The 20,909-nt window shown below is 44.6% G+C and overlaps 1 protein-coding gene across 2 annotated transcripts in view; it reads left to right on the top strand.

Moving 5' to 3' along the window:
• Positions 1–20,909, top strand: part of CCDC150 (coiled-coil domain containing 150) — a 99,360-nt gene that overhangs the window by 22,510 nt on the left and 55,941 nt on the right. The window contains exons 5-8 of one of the 2 annotated variants that reach the window (XM_082252048.1): positions 2,957–3,025; positions 3,977–4,093; positions 4,174–4,303; positions 13,515–13,558. In XM_082252048.1, coding sequence (XP_082108174.1) covers positions 2,957–3,025; positions 3,977–4,093; positions 4,174–4,303; positions 13,515–13,558 — 360 coding nt within the window. The remainder of the gene's footprint in view (positions 1–2,956; positions 3,026–3,976; positions 4,094–4,173; positions 4,304–13,514; positions 13,559–20,909) is intronic. The other variant, XM_082252049.1, reaches the window with a different exon arrangement.

The following is a 20,909-nucleotide window of genomic DNA, read 5'->3' on the forward strand; positions in this document are numbered from 1 at the left end:
CGAGAAGCTGCCTTAGGCTCTCAGTGACACGCTGGGAGGCTGAGCCAGCTGCTGGTCAGGAATCTGGGTGCACTCCTGTGACCCAGAAGAGAAGTATGGCCAAAAAACTTTGGACTTTAAAAGCACCTTTCTCTCCAAAGCCTTGTCTTAACTGATAAGGTGATCTATCTGGTAGTGCTTTCCAAAAGTATTGAAGTTAGCCCATGTGGCCATTTTGCATATCTCCTCTGATTAGGCACTGGGTTTCTCAACCCAGGATTTTTAAATCACTCTCAGGAAGTGAGCAATGACCTGAAGGGGCAAAGTTTCTCTGCTGTTCCGTAGGTTATGTCAATGGCTGTATGTATCATGTGAGCTATATATATTTGTTAAGGAACACTAAAAAGTATAAATATATAAATCCCCAACTCTGTGTTTATCCCAGCAATGTATATGTGAACAAAATATATGTATATATCAAGGCTCAAAATTTCAAGTTCTGAGCTACTAGCCAGGCCTTAAGAGTTACTCGCCACCAGTTGCCCCACCCAACCCCTACCCTGCCTGCCCCTTGTTCCACCCCTAAACATGCCCACGTAAATTATCTCATGAAATTACTTTGTTAAATGTTCAATGCAGAATTAAGTTACAAAAATAAATATTGACAACAACTTTAACAATATTAACATAAAGCATATCGGTGTTCATCAGTGCAGCATATCAGTTTTGCCTTATTAGTGCAGCCTCATCTGTGCAGCTTATCAGTGGCCATCGGTGCTGCCTCATCAGTGGCATTAATGCAGCCTCATCAGTGCTTATCAGTGCCCATAAGTGCAGCCTCATCAGTACCCATCAATGTGGCAGGTATCATGGGGAGGATTGCCGGCAGGCTCACACAGAGCAGGGATCTCCTGCTGTGACACATCTTTTATATGAGAGGCCAGTCTCTGTCAAACAAAGTCCCGCCTCCTGGGACCGGTATTGGACCAGTGTGCTGTTTATCATAGGAGCCAGTCCAGGAGGCAGGACTTTGTTTGACAGCTGCCGGCGTTTCATAAACAAGCTGTATTCTGCCAGAAGCGATCAGCCAGGAAACTCTTGGCCCAATCTGCCCCTGCTCCACAATCTCCCTCAACTAATTTCCACTCGCCTAATGGGAGCAGGCTTGGGTGGGGCTAAGCCGTGGCTCTGTGTGTTTTAAATGGACATGCAGAGCAGTGGCTCAGGAGCAAGCCTTCTTGGGTGCCCCATTGGAAGCTGCTTGCTCTGGGGGCACTTGGCAGGAGGGAGGGGCCAGGAGTGCTGGCAAGGGACTTGAGAAGAGGAGGATCGGGGTTGCTCTATGCAAAACCATTAGGCAGAGCAGTTAAGTATGGAATGGTTGTTATTTTTTTTTTAACTGGTGGGGAAGTATCTTCTGGGGGTATGGTTATAAAACTAGAGCTTATATACCTCCCTGAATATTCTTAGGGCAAACATAATGGGGCACCACGTTACCCATTGGAGGAAGAAGGCCCTTAATCTTCACCAGCTCCCAGGTGGGTGTCATTGAGCTTTAGGAATTGTATCAAGAGAGTTAAAAAGAAACCCCGCTTTTTACTTTGCAATTGCTAAAGGCTCACCTTTTCCTTGTTCCACCTTTCTCTGAATTTGGTTACATTTCTGAAAGGACCTTTTATTTACCAATGAATCAGAGGCTTTGCAACCTGAATGCATTACTGCAAAAAAGTTTTAGGGTTTGGTATTACTTTTATTGTTACAGGTATAAGCATCCTTTCAGTATAATTAAAATTCTTAAAACAATTACTTTGTCAACTGTATATTCTGACTGTATCATGTTGAGTAAGATTCCTATTGCTATTTTATATTTCCTCATTGTGCCTATCAGTAGTTGCAAAAATGTACATTAACTTTAAGGCTACATTCACACCTGAGCGTAGCGTTTTTCGCGCGTTTTTTTACCGCGATTTTACCGCGATTTTTGCGGCGTTTTTTACCGCGATTTTACCGCGATTTTTACCGCGATTTTTGTGCAGGCGTTTTTAGATTGAATAGAGATCAATGGAAAACGCCTGTAATCTGCCCAAAAAGAAGCTCATGTACTTTTTTGAGCGTTGGGCGTTTTGTATACAGTGTCAAAACGCTCAGATGTGAACAGGGGCCATTGAAATGAATAGGATTTGTCTTGTTGGGCGTTTTGAGAGCTGATCCTAGAGCAGAAAAACGCCCCAAAAACGCCCCAAAACGCCTAGATGTGAACGGAGCCTTAATGTTTGTTTCTGCCAAGTGGTTACATATTAAACCAGACACAAAGGACAAATATGATAGAAATGTATCTAGCTAACACAATATTAAAGCAGTATTAAACCCAAAACCATAAATGTAATATATAGCAGCTTTACCAATCATTAGTTGTGGTGGTTGCATTTGTTTTCCTTTATGAAGGGTTTTTCCCCCTCTGCTTTCACCTGGCGATCATGCTAGTAACACACCTGTAATATACAGACACCACTCTGGATAAATGAGTACACGAGCACCTTTGGACAGCAGCATTGTCAGTCTGGGGGAGGGGGGAGTTAGATGTACTAGCAGATTTAGATACTCTAACAAATTGAAGCAGTTACAGCAACTGTATTTTTTTTTCCTTTTGAAATTAGTTTTAAATAAATAAATGTTGATCATTGTATGCACTGTGCATTATATGCACAGTGGTAAATGGTTTGCCTCTTCCCTGTAACTGCTATATTTGCAAGCGAGCTTGTTCTTTTGAAAAAGAGACTTAGGTCCATTTCACATGGTTGTTTCACTGTCAGGCAACAGGGATGTGTCATTGGTTGGTAAGGACCTGGCAAGCTGTCAACATTGTATAATATCTATTGTAAGTTCTCATCAACTAAGGATTTGAAATATGGGTTTGCTGGGGAAAAAAGCATTTTTACAATCTACAATATAGTCTCACAGCATCCTTTACTTTTAGAAAGATGTGGCAATGGCAGCTGAGGAGATGAAAGCTACAAAATTCCGAATGAGCCAGAGACTGGCTGAGGTATGGGTTGTTAACTTTTTAATATTGCATTTTTTAAACTATTTTATTAATGGGATGGAACACATTTAATTGCATTTACTACATCAAATTTGACTATATGAAAGCAGAAATACCAGAGATCATATACACTCACCGGACACTTTATTAGGTCCACCCGTTTTATTGTTTGGTAACACAAATTGCTAATCAGCTAATCACATGGCAGCAACTCAATGCATTTTGGCATCTAGACATGGTGAAGACAATTTGCAGAAGTTCAAACTGAGCATCAGAATGGGGAAGAAAGGGGATTTTAAGTGACTTTGAACGTGGCATGGTTGTTGGTGCCAGACGGGCTGGTCTGAGTATTTCGAGAACTATGGATCTGCTGGGATTTTCACGCACAACCATCTCTAGGGTTTACAGAGAATGGTCCAAAAAAGAGAAAATATTCAGTGAGCGGCAGTTGTGGGTAAATGGGTAAATCGCCTCCTTGGACTCTTTTTTACCAGTTCACCCACAGTGCAAGAAGTGTTGTAATAGAGCTGCACACAATGTTCACTCCTAGTAACCGTTGTCACTAAAAAAGTAGCTTCCTGTTACTGGGTGAAAATATTTAAAGTAGAACTATAGGCAAAACTTTCCTTTTTCTATTTTGGATAGAGTAAGAGAGGTTTATAATCCCTCTAAGGTTTATTTTTGCCATCTTTGTCCCATTGGACATTGGTGTCCCAAGGAATTAAGGGAATTAACGTGATATTGAGGTGATGTATTCATTATCCATACTGAACGCTTTCTCTTTTATTCTACTTTTGTGTGTGTGTATATTCTTTATTAAAATTCAAGAATTCTTTTAGTTAAATTTGTGGTGTAATCAGGAGTTTGTTAGTACATTTTGTTAACTATACTATAGCAAATTAGTGAAACTTTCTTGCATTCTTACTGAGATATAGATTATTCATTACCTTTTAGCTGCAAGAAAAACTGTCAGAAGAAGCTGCTCTGCGAGAATTGCTTGAAGAGGAACAGGCAAACCTATTTCTTACAGTGGAAGGTTTAAAAAACATTGTTGAAGAGGAGCAGGCACAGGTGGGTAATATATTTTTGGTGTAGCTTTGTAAAGCTGTCACTTATATTTACTAATATGCATACTGATCTATGAAATGTAGGTTCAGAAGCTACAGCAATACTGCAACACTGTAGAAAGAGGAGAACAGGAAATGAAGAACAGATTAACGAAAGAAAAGTCAAGATGTGAAGAACTGGAAAAGGAGAACAAAAAGTTTCAAACTGAACTGGGTATGAGAATGTGAAAAAAAAACACAGTAAATATTTAACCCCTTCATGAAGGAGGATAAAACAAATCTTATTGCCTGAACCCAGCTTTGAAAGTTTGGCATGTGTTAGTAAACACTGTAGATATCATCATAACTACTTAGTGTATCCAGGTGAGTTAAACCTGGATACAATTTGAGCTTTCATTTGGTGGTAAACGGGAATGGATATCCCTCCAGGTTTGTTATGTTCTGAAAGGAAAACTGCCCCAAAATAGTAACAATAGTTAATTGCGGAGATACCACATATATGTACGTTATGTGTTGTTTGTATCTATAATAGAGGTCTAGAAACTATAGTTTGCTTTTTTAACCTAAGACACACTGATACTAAATTAAACATTTTTTTATCCTACCTAAAACACACTGACCCTGACCTTTGGCCCAACCTTTGATTCTGGCCACGACCTTTGACCCCAACCCTGAAATTAAGCTAGATTAAACCCTAAAACCCTGGTTTACAATCTTCTCTAGAAAGGAGAAAAAGATATGCCCTTCAAGAGGAGAAGCAACACAAGGGTGGGCTCTACAGTGACTAATCACTGTGTTATCAAAATGATAAGGTGATCAGGAACAGGTCCTCTCAGTTCCCCATCGTTAGTATGAGAGCTGGAGCTGTTGGAGACACAGTAGCACATATATGTGACTCCCACAGGCCATTAGACTGCATGTGTGTGTACACTCATTGGGAAGGGATTAGGATACCAATACCTTATTCTTATTGTCACTTCCTTGAATGCTTTTTAAAGGCAATCTAGGGTTACAGAATACTCCTTCATTTTGTAACATCACCATTGTTATAGCAATGCAAAACTATCGTTTTTTTTGACAAGCCAATATAAGCTTACTCGAAAAAAGTTCTTTCTCTTTCGTTCATTGAGGGATACAGCTCCTGATCTTCATAACCATTAGGTTATAATGCCCCCTACAGGAGTAGGACACTAGGCAGAAAAAAAGTCTGGCTACGCCTATGGGCAGTCCCAGGGGGTATACTCCCTCTCCCTGCTATAGGTACCCAGTTTTTTTTCTGCCTAGTCAGGAGTAAGGACCTAGTTCCTTGCTGGGATCTCTGGTCCTGGAAAATCTTTTTAGATAGACATTTTTTCTCCTGTTTTTTTTTCCTGTGAGATCTACAGTCGACTGGGCGACAGGCTGGATAATCACGATCCAGTGGTCACCCCAGTCTGGCCAGCGAGCACTCCCAGACCTTAGCTCCATGCTAGGTGTGCCGCGACATAGCCCCACTAAACGGGGGCTGGCCTGCGAGTTAAATGCCACAAGAGGTCCCATACGACCGGGTCTCGGCCTGAGTCGCAGTGTTTCTCCTGGACGGCAGCCCCCATTTCGATGGCGAGAGGTTCTGTCTGTAGCAGTGCCCATCTGGTTCCTGGAATTGTGCGTAGCTGCCCCCCCTCCTCCCCCTCTCCCCCTGGAGGGTTTTGGGGTGGACGTGGGCCCCTCCTGGGGTGGACGTGGGCCCCTCCTTGGGACGGTCAGACCCCCGGGTTCCCCTCCTTCCCGTCAGGCACCCCCTTTAATCTGTCCCCCTACCCCCTCCACTTATGCTGGGGCTGTGTGGGTGGTCCGTTCCACCTCCTGGGGTGGAGGCAGGGCACTGTGCTTGCGATGGGGGCCGGGGGGGAAGGGGGGTGTGCCGCCGGCGACCAGACGAACGTCTGTGCAGGGGGGGGTTGTACCTGGTGGGGGGGACTCCTGCCTAATTCTGTCCTTGAGGCCTAGGGATCCCTCCTGGGTCCCTGGGAGTCTTGTGGTGCTGCGCAGGCCGCCATTTTGCTGTAGCCTGTGTGTTTCTATGCACGGCAGCCATGTTTGTGTAGTCCAGTGATTTATTTTGTGGTTATTTGCCATTGAAAATAGTGGCGGCCATGACAGTGGAGCCCTGTGGGGGGCGATTTCTGCAGTGGGAGCCCCTCCCCATTCCCTGGTGCTGACTCCTGGATCTTTTCACTTCCTGATTGCCGCATGTGGAGTGCAGACTATCCTGGTGGCTGCAGGTGCCTGTTTCTGCTGGGTGGTGAGTCTTGTGGGGTTCTCTCTTGTGGGTCTCTCTTTGCTGAGGATCGCTTAGTGCTTGTGCCTGGCGACTGGGTGATGCTGCCAGTGCGGTGGGGGTTGTCCCTTAGCAGTGTAGCAGTGTTTTACACTTTTTGTGGGATCCCCCTGGTGACTCATGGAGTCTTTGGAACACATCTCCTTACCTGACTCCCCCTCTCTAAGGGTGCGGGACCCTCCGGGTCCCAACCATCCATCGATGCACTGATGGCAGTTCTGGAGTCCTCTGTGTCCTGGGTGGAGGTGGTTTTTGGGTGATGGGTTAGCAAAAAGTGCCTTCCCTTGTCTCATCTGTCTCATCGGATCCTGAATAGGATTCAGCCGCCGCGGACATGGGTCACCCTGCTGGGTCTGCGACCACGCGCCTGGAATCCTCAGGGGAGTGGTCCCTTCATCCGAAGGTGTTTCATCAGTTGTGTCTCCGGTGGGGCATCCCAGAGGTGGATCTTGTTGTTGTCTCAGCTAAACAAAAAGGTGCACAGGTTTGTGGCTTAGTTACGGGATCCTCTGGCAGATGCCACAGACGCGCTGGTGGGGTCAGTATCATCTGATTTACGCCTTCCCTCCGTTCAAGCTTTTGCCCAGACTTCTACGCAGGATGGAGGCAGAAGGGAATATGGTCATCTTAGTGGCTCCGGACTGGCCTCGTTGGACTTGGTACGCTGGTCACCTACGTTCCTTGGAAGCTTCCTCTCAGGGAGGATCTGCTGTCCCAAGGACCAATCTCCCATCCTGCTTTACAGTCGCTGGCTTTGATGGCTTGGCTGTTCAATGCCAGATGCTGAAGGATAGCGGTGATTCGAGCGCTGTTAAAAGCTAGGAAATCTACTTCTAGGAAGATCTACCATCGTGGAAGAAGTACATTGCGTGGTGTGAGTCTCTTGAGATTCATCCTCGCTCCTTTTTGGCGGCTCAGATTTTGACAACCTCGATTTGATGCTTTCTGTCCTCCAGAAGCCTCCTTTTGAGAATCTTTGGGAGATTCCCTTGCTTACGCTCTCAGAAGGTGGCATTTTTCAGTGTTGGGACCCTTACTTTTTATTATCTTTATAAATGATATAGGGTCTGGGAATAAAAGTACCATTTCAGTCTTTGCAGATGACACCAGTCTTTGTAGTGGTGTAACTTTCTTACAGGATGTCTCCAACTTACAAGCCGACCTCAATGTTTCATTGGGCAATTATGTGGCAAATGAGAACAAAAACATTTTTACCAACCTAGATCGATGAGTCAGCGCTATTGCCTGACGAAGGAGGTGGACCTCCGAAACGACGTTGCGGCTCGCCCTCCACTATCTGCTCCACCGCATGATCCCTGCCGGACTCCTTGGAGGAACCGGCAGTGTGTTATTGCGTCACTTCCGGTCTTGGGCATCTGCGACGCTGCTCACCACAGGAGCTTTCGCACCGCTCAGTGACAGCCCAGTGTTTTGGACAGTTTCCATAAACATCACAAGATCACCGCGGGGGTTCCAGCTGACTGTATACCACCTGTCATCATTCTGGGAATCTCTCCTTGTTACTGCGCAGGCAGATGCTGGATTTTCTACATGTAAGTTGCTATTAATAAAGACATTGCTTTTAAATTTCCTTGTGACCTGGCGCCCTTGCTTTCTTTTATCTATATGTGGCAAATGAGGTTTAATGTTGATGAATGTAAAGTTATGCTCTTGGGGACTAAGAATATGCATGCATCATACATACTAGGGTGAGTAGAACTGGGGGAATCCATAGCGGAGAAGGATCTGGGTGTTCTGGTAGATCCTAAGCTTAAAAATAGCATTCAGGGCCAAGCTGCGATTTCCAAAGCAAGCAAAGTCCTTTCTTGTATTAACAGAGGCATGGACTCCAGAGAGAGATATCATTTTGCCCTGCACAAATCATTAGTAAGACCTCACCTGGAATATGCAGTTCAGTTTTGGACACCAGTTCTTAAAAAGGATATCGGGAAACAGGAGAAAGTGCTGAGAAGGGCAACTAAACTGATAAGAGGCATGAAGGAGCTCAGCTACTGTATGAGGAACTGAATTTATTCTCTTTTGAGAAGAGGAGATTAAGGGGGGATATGATCAACATGTATAAATACATAAGGGGTCCATATGGTGAACTTGGAGTTATTAAATTTAAGGTCAAAACAGAGGACAAGGGATCACTCTTTACGTCTAGAGGAAAACAGATTTTGTCTCCAAATATGGAAAGGTTTCTTCACCTTAAAACCTGTGAAAATGTGGACTCGGTCCAGAGGTGGTTCTGGCTAGCTAACTAGATTGCTTTAAAAAAAGGCCTGGATTCTTTCCTAGGTGTACATAATATAAATGGGTACTAATATTTATAGGTAAAATTAATCCAGGGAATAGCCGATGCCTCTCGGGATCAGGAAAGGATTTTTTTCCCCTGCTGTAGCGAATTGGATCATGCTTTGCTGGGGGGTTTTCGCCTTCCTCTGGATCAACTCTTGAGTATAGGATTGTGTATATGGGATTGTATGGTTGGGTTTTCTTTACTGTTTTTTGTTTTTTATTGGTTGAGCCAGATGGACTTGTGTCTTCTTTTCAACATGACTAACTATGTAACTATTTTTGGTGGCTATCACTTCTGCGAGCAGGGTGTCGGAATTTGCGGCGTTATCCTGTCGTTCACTTGGTGATTCCCATAGATAAGGTGGTTTTTCTCCCCTGTCCGTCGTTCCTCCCAAAGGTTGTCTCTGATTTTCATTTGAATGAAGACATTGTGTTGCCTTCCCTGTGTCCCAGGCCAACATATCCAAAGGAGATTGCATGGCATGCGTTGGATGTGGTCTGGGCAATTAGGGTGTACCTGGCAGCTACGGAGTATTTTAGGAAGTCCGACTCACTGTGCTCACGGATGGGCCTCGGAAAGGGTTTTCCGCTTCCTCTGCGACCATTTCCAGATGGATCAGACAGATGGTGGTTTAGGCCTATTCCATCTAGGAGCAGGTTCCTCCTTCCCTTGTTCCCGCGCTCTACTCGGGCGCTCAGTGCCTCTTGGGCCTTCTGTCATCAGGCGTCAGTGACGCAGGTTTGCAAGGCGGCCACCTTGTCGTCGGTGCACACTTTCAAAAAAGTTCTAGAAAGTGGATGTGTTGGCATCTGCAGATGCTTCTTTTGGCAGCAAGGTTTTGCAGGCTGCTGTTTAGAGGACTTGATCCTCCCTGAAGGTGTATTTTTTTTATTTTCTGATGGGCTCCAGTTGTTTTTGGTTGAGCTCCTGTTGCCTGGTTGGCTACTGTTTAGCCTTGGGAATTTTTTTTGCTGTTCCCATCCCTCATGTTTAACACTGCTTTGGGACGTCCCAATGGTTATGAAGCTCAGGAGCTGTGTGCATCAATGAACGAAAGAGAAAATGGGATTTTTTTGTAATTCTAAGGGACTGAGCACTAAAGTCCACTGGGTGGAGTGTTGCACATGCGTGCTCTCTTACCTGCCATTCAACAGAAGGAAGCTTCTTCCAGTTGCTGCTCCAGGATAACATAGAGCTAAATGAAACTATGATCTCCAGTCTGTTCCCACTGCTCACATATAAGGAATGTGGTCACCTCTGGTCAACCGACCCTCACCCACTGCAAGCTGTCTGGATTTTTTGAGTACCTGAGGCTTTGTCTCATACCCCAAGCTTTATTTGTTCTACAGCTACACAGTACAACATGTTTGCTTTTAGATACAGAGGAGAAATACCCTCTGGAATGGGTGGAACCCAGCTTACACTCCCCTAATGGTTCTGTGGATGTTTTTTTCCGTGCCTTGTTAAGGTACTGACATCTGCACCTGTTTTTTTGGACACGGTCTCTACTACAGCAGTGCAAAACTCTGTAACCCGGTTCACCTAGTTTCTGGCTGGCACTGTCCACAGTGGCTTTCAGGCACTCCTGCACCTTTCCCTGTAGATTCTATAGCGGAACTGCATGTCACCCTAGTCCTTCTAAATAATTGGTCGAAGTGACTGTTTCTGATTCTTAATCCCCCCCAATCTCTTCCTGATTTGGTTAGCCTTGAGGAGTTGCAATCTTCTGCACTTATTCCAAAATTAAGAGACTGTTTCAGGCTGTTATTGATGGGGTGTAGACTGCTCTGAAATTGTAGGATCAGGCTGCTATCTCCAGTCTTGGGTCTTCCACAGTATCAGCAAATGCAAAGACATTCCTGTTGAATGTTGCATTTCCTTTTCCTGTACTGGGACTGGAAACACCCTAATGTGCCTTTGACACCTCAATTGCTTAATGGACCTGTTTCTATTTGAAAAGGATTTTGTCAAACAGTGGTCTTCAACGACTGTGGATCCACCATAGGCCCACCTAAATAAGAAAACCACTAGGGCAGTAAAGAGCATTCCTATATTTAAAGATCATATCAATCAGCAGTTGGAATCCCTCGTTAAAACCCAGTTCTCACTGGTGCCCTATTTTAGCTGTCACTTTTATTTGGTAAGGTTTGCAGAATGGTCAAAATCCCCTAGGCCTGGTTCACACTAGTGCGATTTTCAGATGTGACTTGGTTTGCACAGAATCGCATGACAATGGAAATCAGTTGTACCCACTCACATCAATGCAATGCAACTGGGATGTGACTTTGGGAAAGGTACAGGTGCTATTTTGGTGCAATGCAGCACAATTTTGTGCCTCATATACTTCAGGGGAAATGCACAAAAAATGCATGTACATGCTTTTTTTAGTACATTTTTGGCAGTTATGTAGTCTTCTCTGTAAAAAAAAAAAAAATGCATCTGCATGAAAAAGACACAAAAAAACACACTACAAAATCATACTGAAAATCCGATCAAGTTGCAGCTGCATTAGTGTGAACCTAGCCCTAAAGGAATTGTAAAGATAAAAAGCCTTCTGTGTGTAGCAGCCGCCCCAACACCCCCTAATACTTACCTGAGCCCCATCTCTATTCAGCGATGTCCACGAGTCCCTCTACACACAGCAGCAGCACCATTGGCTTCCACTGCTGTCAATCTAAGTTAGTTGGCTAATCAGGAGATAGAGGGGTGGGGCTGAATGGCAGCTCCGCATCTAAATGGACACACAGAGCTTCAGCTCGGCACGGGTGCCCCCATAGCAAGCTGCTTGCTGTGGGAGTACTCGACAGGAGGGAGGGATCCAAGAAGAGGAGGTTTCGGGCCACTCTGTGCAAAACCTACTGCACAGAGCAGGTAAGTATAACATGTTTGGTATTTAAAAAAAATAAAAACACAAGACTTTACAATCACCTCTACACAGTGGCAGTGGATCCTTCACTGATGACATGTATGGAGCAGAAGGCTGGAGCAGAAGGCTTGCCATGCAAAAATTGAAAAAAAGAGATGTGGGTATCGGAATCCTTCCTGCTGTGCTATTGTATTTTCACAGTGGGGACTCCAATTGGCTGCATCGCTGATTAAAGGAAAATTTCAACGAGAGAAGTTGATCATTATATCAGCTTCTTAGGAAAAGGGAATGGCCATAGATGGATCGAAATTCAGCCAGTCCCTGCTGAACCATTTAGATGAATCTATGGCCAATCATTAAGCTACAGCTGTGAAGATTTCAAGTTCTGGTCTGCGGACTCTGTATCCAAGGAGCACATGAGCTGCATAGTTTTTAAGGGACAAACTCCCAAACTTGGTTCTCTAGCCAACTGCAAAGTCTGGGTAAGAAGCTTACTATACCCTCAGGGAAGCTTTCATCAGCATGAAGTTAGGCCCTGAATTTCCAAACTTCACATTCTAGTCCGTTTTAGCTGTGCTCATATCAATGTTTGTCCATTGGAGGTCAGACATCACCAGCTGGTTACCTCTGGACATAGAGGAATGGTCCACAAACCTGATTACATTCCAGGAAATCCATTGCAGGTGGAGGACACTGGGTCCCTTGATATCCTGGTTAAACTTCATGCTGAACAGGTTTGTCTCTAGGTATGGAAATACTTTAGTGATAGCAGGAAATGCTTTTTTGACTTTGTGGGTTAGCTGTTTGCTGCATTGCCCATTCTTCAGTTTTGCAGCTTCTTGATGGACGAATTAAAAAAAAAATAGGATGTTTGTACTCACGAAAAATCCTTTTCTTGGAGTCCACTGAGATTTATGTTTATGATTGTGCTTTCAGTACTGCTGCTGCAAAACTGTGCCATTGTAGTAGCAGGGGTTATCCTGAGCTGGCTTACAGTTTTTGTTGCAACTGTCTAATCTTCATGTGGTCAACAGTATAATCCAAAAGTGAAAGACTTCTTGTATCCCTCAAAATAAATTTACAGGGAGTACAAAAATGTTTAAATAAAATAGTTTTCATTCAAGAATGGTGTTTAAAATCAGGTACTGAACATCTGGATGTTACAGCTTTGGCTACATTCATATTAAAAATCTGACCACCCAACATTTTGATTGAAGAATAAGTCCAGTCAAAAACTAACGCTAAACCTGCTCATTGCACATTCTAAGACTATTCTATTTAACCCTGTAAAGTAAAAATCACTGTTAAGCAAAAAATAACTGTCCTATCTCCAGTAACGGAAGCTCTGTGCAGGAGAGGACCGACAACGGCTGTGAAATGAATGTGAAGTGATGTCTCCCATAGACTTATTATGGGGCTTCCATTGTCCAGTGCCTCTCCTGCACCTGCCTCCATGCTGAAGTCGCCACTGACAGCTCAGCGTGGGACCAGACCGGATCGGGTGTAGAAAAGGTAAGTACAGTGATTTTTGCTTTACAGGGTGAGATAGAATAGTTTTGATGTGGCAAAGAGCAGGTTTAGCTGTAGTTAGTTTTTGACTGGACTTATCCTTTAAACATTCACCCCTTGAGGTGCAAGGACAGTTTTGCAATTATAACTTCGGCTCCTTGCAGTGTGTCCCTCCTGATGCTTTTGTGTGCCCAGGAGGGAGAAGTGCAGCGTTCTGCCCCACTACTTGCAGTATCAAAGTCTGTGGGAGGCTGTGGCTGGACAGGGCTGAGTGCTGTGCTAAGTAGTGTTCACATTTAGGGCCCCTGTGCATCTAGATACGACATCCTTCATCCTTAGTCCCTGAACACATATGGCCCTAAGTGCTAATGCCACTATTAGTGTTTCAGTTGGTATTATTACTGACTTAATATAGTTTGTCATTTCAGAAGCCAAAGATTCCCTTCTAAGCCAGTTGCAGGAAGATGTCAAAGTAAGTAAAAGAAGCCATTAAACTACTGAAACATGAACAAACTATGATAATTTGCCAATGATTTTGCTAACTCTTTCCATGTTGATATAACACATCTTTAACAGTGTGATTGGTGTGCATTTCAAAATGTAGTAGATGGCAACGATGCTGTGTCTGTTCTAGTGTTTGCTTGTCCTTGTGCACATAAATTAAATGTCCTACTGGATCACAGAGGAGAGACAGGGTACTGGACTGAAAGATCATCCTCCTGTAGGTTAGGGGATACATCTACCCATGTGTACCCATGCAATATCAAGGTTCCTTCTCTGATTTGTTTACCAGCTTACGCTGGTACATTTATGCCTCCTATTTCTACACTTTCTATGCCACTCATTTCTACATTGACAGATGCCCTTGTGGCCCGTACGTGGACATGATTTTTGTGACATTACAAAACAACCAGCCATTGCAAAACAAACAGTTATCTTAGGCAAGTAAGCTTCCTATGCAATTTGTGTTCAAACCAGGCCTATTTTGACTGGTCTGTGACTTGACCACTTTAGCTTTCACATTAGTATTACTTTCTTTTTGGCATCTCACTTTCAAAGATGCACAGATAAGACCGTATTTCTTTAGAACACCTGACATTTGCACCCATGAATGGAAAAAGAGTAGCGCACGAGATCACTATTATATGACTCAAGATGTTGTAAGCAAACTGTCAAAGATACTGCTAGACAAACATTTACAAAAAGGAAAAATGGTATTCAGGAAAGAAATAATGTCCCTTCAGTCCATGAAATCCAGGGGTCAGTGAGATGAGTTACTAGATCACCATCCGCCACCAGGTGTCACACCAAGGAATAGTAAGATAGGCAACTCACCAGAAATCAATGCTCAGGTGTTCTCACACAAGAGCAAACTGTGCAGAAGTGTTAGATGGATATAGAGCCAGAGCCTGCTCACCACTGCTTCATAACAAATCCTTGCACACACTCCCTCGGTATACCGGTATCATGGAGAGAAAGAATGGCCCCACATAGTGAAGTAACGTAACCACAATTGCTTTATTAAAAGTAAAAATGTTGCACTCACATGTAAAAGCTCATCAATAGGCATATAGTCTCATACTGTATGGCAGAAGGAAGCCTAACTCGTCCAGTCCCCGGGCTAACTCCACGCCAGCCCTGTACCTTCCGGGTAGGTCCCCCACCGTCACGTGATGTCGGATGTGTTGTCTGGTCACGCCCCGACCGGTTTCGTCATGTCCGACTTCAACTGGAGGCGTGACCAGAACAACAACATCCGGCATCTAAGTAGTCCTGCTGGAGCGCTCTACGTCCAATCGGCAACGAGATGAAAAACCGGAAGTTGCCCAGCTCACCACGCCGCGGAACTTCCGACATCAGCATAAACAAATAAATGAATAAAGAGTCGTCCCTTGCAGGATTCCAATTTAGTTTGGCACTATGAATACTACAAAGAATAAAAGTGATCTTAACACTATACTTTGAGAAATGAAATAAAAAGAAATAAAAAGGAATAAAAAGGAATGGCTAAAGTGCATCACCACTCCTTGCCGATATGGATATGTAGCGTATTGCCAGTGACAATCTACACATACACTGGGTAATCTACACATATCATAACTAAAAATGTAATACATTATTATATTGCAATACATAATAAGATACATATAACCAGGATAAAATGTCATAAAACAATGCTTGTTGAAAAAAATTGCAGTAAGTAAAAATGCAACAATTTATAAAACCTCATAGCAGAAAACAGATAATCAAGCCTCACTAAACAGACTACAATATCACTATGAGAAATAACTAAAAAGGGGAAGTTAAGAATCGCTAATATAGCAATTCAAGTCCAGTTCAATGTTTAACCCCGTCGGTGCGAGGGCCTGGGTGAGGAAAATCCATTTGGTCTCACATTTGGATAATTCCCTCACCCAATTAGACCCCCGCCACGACGGGGTAACACGCTCGATCCCCCAGAAGTGAAGACTCCTAGGGTCCTTCTGGTGGAACTGGCGAAAATGTGTGGACACGTTGTGTTCGCGCTTTCCCTTTAAGATGTTAGTGATATGCTCACCCACTCTTACTTTTAAGGCCCGTTTGGTGCGGCCAATGTAAACTAAATTACAAGGACACATTAGTCCATAGACCACATGTGTGGTGTCACACGTAATTAAGTTTTTGATTTTGAAAGTTTTATTAATAGCCCGAACTGTGAAAGAGTCCCTTCTCCTGAAATTGGTAGGTGTAAATGAACAGGCTCTACACCTACCACAGGCGAAGAACCCCTTCATGTCCGGGAAGAAGGAGACATTAGGGGGGTCAAGTACTTTTTTAACGATTTGGTCCCCAAAGTTAGGAGCTCGTCTATAGATAAATGATGGCTTAGCAGGTAGAGCTGAGCCTAACGTTTTGTCCATTTGTAATATAGACCAATGTTGTCTAAAAATTTCCTCAACCTTCTTGTAATCGTTGGAAAAATCTGACAAGAAACTCCATTGTTTGGGGTCGTCATCAATCCTAACCGGTTTAGCTGCAGGTCTCAGTGGTCTAGGAGCGTTTCTAATCTTGGTAATTTCTCTATTCAGATCACTCTCATCATACCCTTTGGCGACAAACCTATCCCTCAAAACTGTTGCTTGCTCCATGTAATCATCTTCAGAGGTGCAGTTCCGTCTCACGCGGATAAACTGGCCTCTGGGAATGTTCCTGAGCCAGTTAGGGTGGTGCCCACTTTGTATCGCCAAATAACTATTCCTGTCTGTTATTTTGAAGAATACTTTCGTAGTCAATCTATTATTTTCTTTCTTAATATTGACATCTAGGAAGTTGATTTCGTCAGGGCTATGATGGAACTCCAACTTTATATTATTGTTATTGGTATTCAGGTGTTCCATTAGTATTACTTTCTTTTTGGCATCTCACTTTCAAAGATGCACAGATAAGACCGTATTTCTTTAGAACACCTGACATTTGCACCCATTTGAAGGCAAAGGTATGACAACTCAGGTCTGCTTTAAGGGAAGTACTCATTTTCTTCAGCCTGTAATTTTACAGACATTAGCGTTTTATGCCTTCAGGACAATTGTTCCTGCTGTCTGTATTGCACTAAACATTTGCTCAAACCAGAACACATATTTGCCCTTTTTGCATTTTTAAGATCCATAATACATGTATCTATGACCCTTACCAATAAACCTAGACACCAAATGACAATTGTTATGTCTTTGCCAGATGTCATGCAAACTCCCAGTTGGAAAGCACAGTCCTCTTTACTAGACTGTCTCAGTCACAGTGTAGATAATCCCCCCTGTTTTTATGGCAATAATTAGGTTATCAGTCTACTACTACCTAATTTGGTGCTTTTCTGGGGTTTTGCAGTACCAGCTGCCAAGAAGCCATGTTACTCTTGTATTCTCTTCTTACCAGGCTCTTGCATGAGAAACCCCAATTTATTTTCGTACATCAGGGGACACAGAGCCATAAATCATAATATGAGTTATATAGCCACCTACAGGTGAAGGACACTGGAAACCAATCAGAAAGGGTGTCCTCCTATATAACCCCTCCCACACAGGAAGTACCTCCATTTTTTCGCCAGTGTCTAAAGGTGATGGTCACGGTGGAGAGTCTCTCCACATTTTCTTCAAGGAAGAAGGAAGATTATGCTTTATATCCCAATCAAAGGTCACTGAATCTAAGGGGTTAGCTATTAGATCCATCTAAAAAAGTCAGTGGACTAAAATGATGGTACCTGAGCCTCAGGAAGCAGATACAAGGTTTTGCCTGAAATGCTGTCCTTTTTAGGCGCTGGACCCTGGGATCCAGACCCTTGGAATACCAAACTCCAAAGACGCTCCGTGCAGGGTGCTCTATCGGTCCAAGGCTGTGACCCCTCTAAAACAAGGGGACCCAGTCCTTGAAGGTCATCAAGACAAAGCTCGCCCGTGATGGGTGAAGATTGGATTCTTGTTTCAAACAGAATCCCGTGGCAGGAATGGTAAGTCCAATTTATATTATTTGCACATACAAAGGGCAGGGTCAAAAAAGCCATGGGCTCAGAGATCAGCCAAGTCTTCCTCTAAGCCTACTCTGTGAAGGGGCGCCCCCACTCCCATGGGTGGGGGGAAGACTGCTTCAGTTCTCGCAGGTTTGGGTGGAAGTGATCTAAGACAACTGGGTTATCTCCACCATCTCGCAGGGGTACAAACTGGAATTTCGGTTGTTCCTGCATCCTCGGTTTGTAAAGTCAAGTATACCGACAGATCACCTAAAAAGAAGGTCTCTCTCTCTCTGGCGTTGGACCAGCTGAGGGCCCAAAGGGTGATAACAGAGGTTCCAGAGAACGAAAGGTTCAGGGGTTTTCACTCAAACCTGTTCATAACCCCAAACCAAGCGGGGATGTGAGACCTATTCTGGATCTCAAAGCTCTAAACCAGTTTGTGAACAATCGTACTTTCCATATGGATTCAATTTGTTCAGTCATAGCCTCACAGGAATTTCTAGCATCCATGGACATCAAGGATGTATATCTTCGCCATCATTTTCAGTTTGTGGCCCTGCCCTTCAGGTTAGCCACAGCTCCAAAAGTGTTCACAAAGATCCTAGCTCCAGTATTGGCTGTTCTAAGGTCCCGAGGGATATCTTTAATAGGATATCTGGATGATCTATTACTTATAGATCGATCGGCTTCGGCTCTAAGCCGAAATGTCCTCCAGACAGTACAGTTCCTAGAAAATCTGGGTTGGATACTGAACTTGACAGTCTGCATTACAGCTGGTCCAGCATCTGGAATATCTGGGTCTTCTTGTGGACACAGTACTGGCAAAGATATTCTTGCCAACAAGAAAGGTCACAGACCTGAAGGATCTGGTTCGGTCCGTAGTAAGGCTGAGCTATCCTTCTGTACGTCTTTGCATGAAGTTATTGGGGAAGATGGTGTCTGCATTCAAGGCTATTATCTATGCTCAATTCCATGCCAGACCCTTACAGATAAACATTCTGTCTACATGGACGGGAAGGGTTCAGTCTCTGGATTGGTCCATGTCTCTGGTACCAAGAATACGTCAGAGTCTGAATTGGTGGTTGATGACCAGAAATCTGGAGAAGGGGAAATCCTTTCTTCCAGTAACCTGGAGAGTGGTGACTACAGATGCCAGTCTCTCTGGGTGGGGAGTGGTTCTGGAGGAAGCCACTCTCCAGGGAAAATGGTTTTGGGTAGAGAGAGGTCTCCCCATCAACATTCTGGAAAGCCGAACAGTCAGTAGGGTTTTGAAATACTGGACGCCCAGACTTCGGGGTCAACCTGTCAGGGTGCAATTCGACAATGCCACGGTCGTGGCTTAAATCAACCATCAAGGAGGCACAAAGAGTTAGCCCAGAAAGAGGTAGATATCATCCTGTCCTGGGCAGAGAAGTTTGTGCCATGCCTGACAGCAGTTTTTATTCCAGGAATAGAGAACTGGCAGGCAGATTTTTTGAGCCATCAACAGATGTTTCCGGGGGAATGGTCCTTACATCCTGAGATTTTTCAATTGATCTGCCTACGCTGGGGGGGGGGGGGGGGGGGTCCCAGATGTAGATCTGTTGACATCCAGGTTCAACAACAAGTTGAAGAGATTTGTGTCCAGGACCAGGGATCCACTCACAGTCGGAGTGAATGCTTTGGTGACTCCTTGGAAGGAGCATTCCCTGATTTATGCCTTTCCTCTGGTACAGCTGTTACCACGTCTGTTGTGCAGAATCCAGCTAAAGGCAAAACCAGTAATCCTGGTAGCTTCGGCATGGCCGACGAGGGTTTGGTATGCACATGGTAGGTATGGACCTACTTTGTACAGTCTCTATATTTGACGGCTTGGCAATTGAAGCCTTAATCTTGAAGGAGCGAGGTGTATCTGGCCCTGCAGTTTATACCCTGATAAATGCTACGAAACCAGTCTCTAGAAACATTTATTACAGGGTCTGGAAATCCTACATTATCTGGTGTGAAGCCAGGAAATGGCATCCCCGAAAATATGTCATCTGGAGAATTCTAGCTTTCCTTCAAGCAGGGGCAGAAATTAAATTAGCCTTGAGGACTAATAGGGGCAAATTTTAGCCTTATCGGTTTTCTTCCAAGAACCGATCGCTTCCCATTCATTGGTTTAGACCTTCGTCTGGGGAATGTTACATTTGCTTCCACCTGTGAAGCCACCATTATGTCCTTGGGATTTAGATTTGGTGCTGCCAGTTTTACAAAAACAGCATTTTGAGCCCATGAGGCAAGTTCCCCTGGTTCTTCTGACCAGGAAACTGGTCTTTTTGATTGCGATAACTTTGACTAGAATGGTATCGGAACTAGCAGCTCTTTCTTGTAAAGAGCCATTCTTGATTTTTCATCAAGATAGGGTGATTCTACGTCCACACCCAGGTTTTTTGCCCAAGGTGGTGTCCACCTTTCATTTGAATCAAGACATTATACTACCTTCTTTTTTTCCAGATCCTCACTCAGAGGAGGAGGGGGTATTGCATGCTCTTGATGTAATGCGTGCACTTAAGTTTTACTTGGAGAGATCAGCTTGGATTCGTAAGATCAAGAGCTTGTTGGTGCTGCCAGAAGGGAAGGGGTTGGCAGCATCTAAGTCTACGATTTCTCTTTGGATTTGCCAGGTTATTACCCAGGCATACGTTTTGGAAGGTAAGTTTCCACCTTTTCCTGTAAAGGCTCATTCTACCAGAGTAGTAGGTGCCTCTTGGGCACTTCGCCATCAAGCCTCTATGGCTCCGATTTGCAAGGCCGCAACCTGGTCATCGGTGCATACATTCACTTGTTTCTATCGAGTGGATTTTTGGACCCTGGCAGAGGCGTACCTAGGATCTCCAGCACCCTTGGCGAGGAGTTGTATCGGACACCCCCCCCCCCGAGTGAGAGGGGTGACAAAGAGAGAGAGGGGGGTGACAGTGAGAGATGCAGAGAGGGAGGGGGTGACAGAGAGAGAGATGGAGAGGGTGACAGAGAGAAGGGGGGAGGGGGTGACAGAGAGAGAGGGGTGACAGAGAGAGAGGGGGTGAGAGAGAGGGGGGAGGGGTGAAAGAGAGAGGAGGGAGGGAGGGCTTGACAGAGAGAGGGGGGGTGACAGAGAGAGAGGGAGGGGGTGACAGAGAGAGGGAGGGGGGAGGGAGGGGGTGACAGAGAGAGAAAGAGAGAGGGGGGGTGGCAGAGAGAGAGGGGGGAGGGGTGACAGAGAGAGAGGGGGTGACAGAGAGAGAGGGGGTGACAGAGAGAGGGAGGGGTGACAGAGTGAGCGAGGGAGGGGGTGACAGAGAGAGAGGGAGGAGGTGACAGAGAGAGAGGGAGGAGATGA

This window comes from Pelophylax lessonae (assembly GCF_965119305.1).
Source record: "Pelophylax lessonae genome assembly, chromosome: 3".
NCBI lineage: Eukaryota > Metazoa > Chordata > Amphibia > Anura > Ranidae > Pelophylax > Pelophylax lessonae.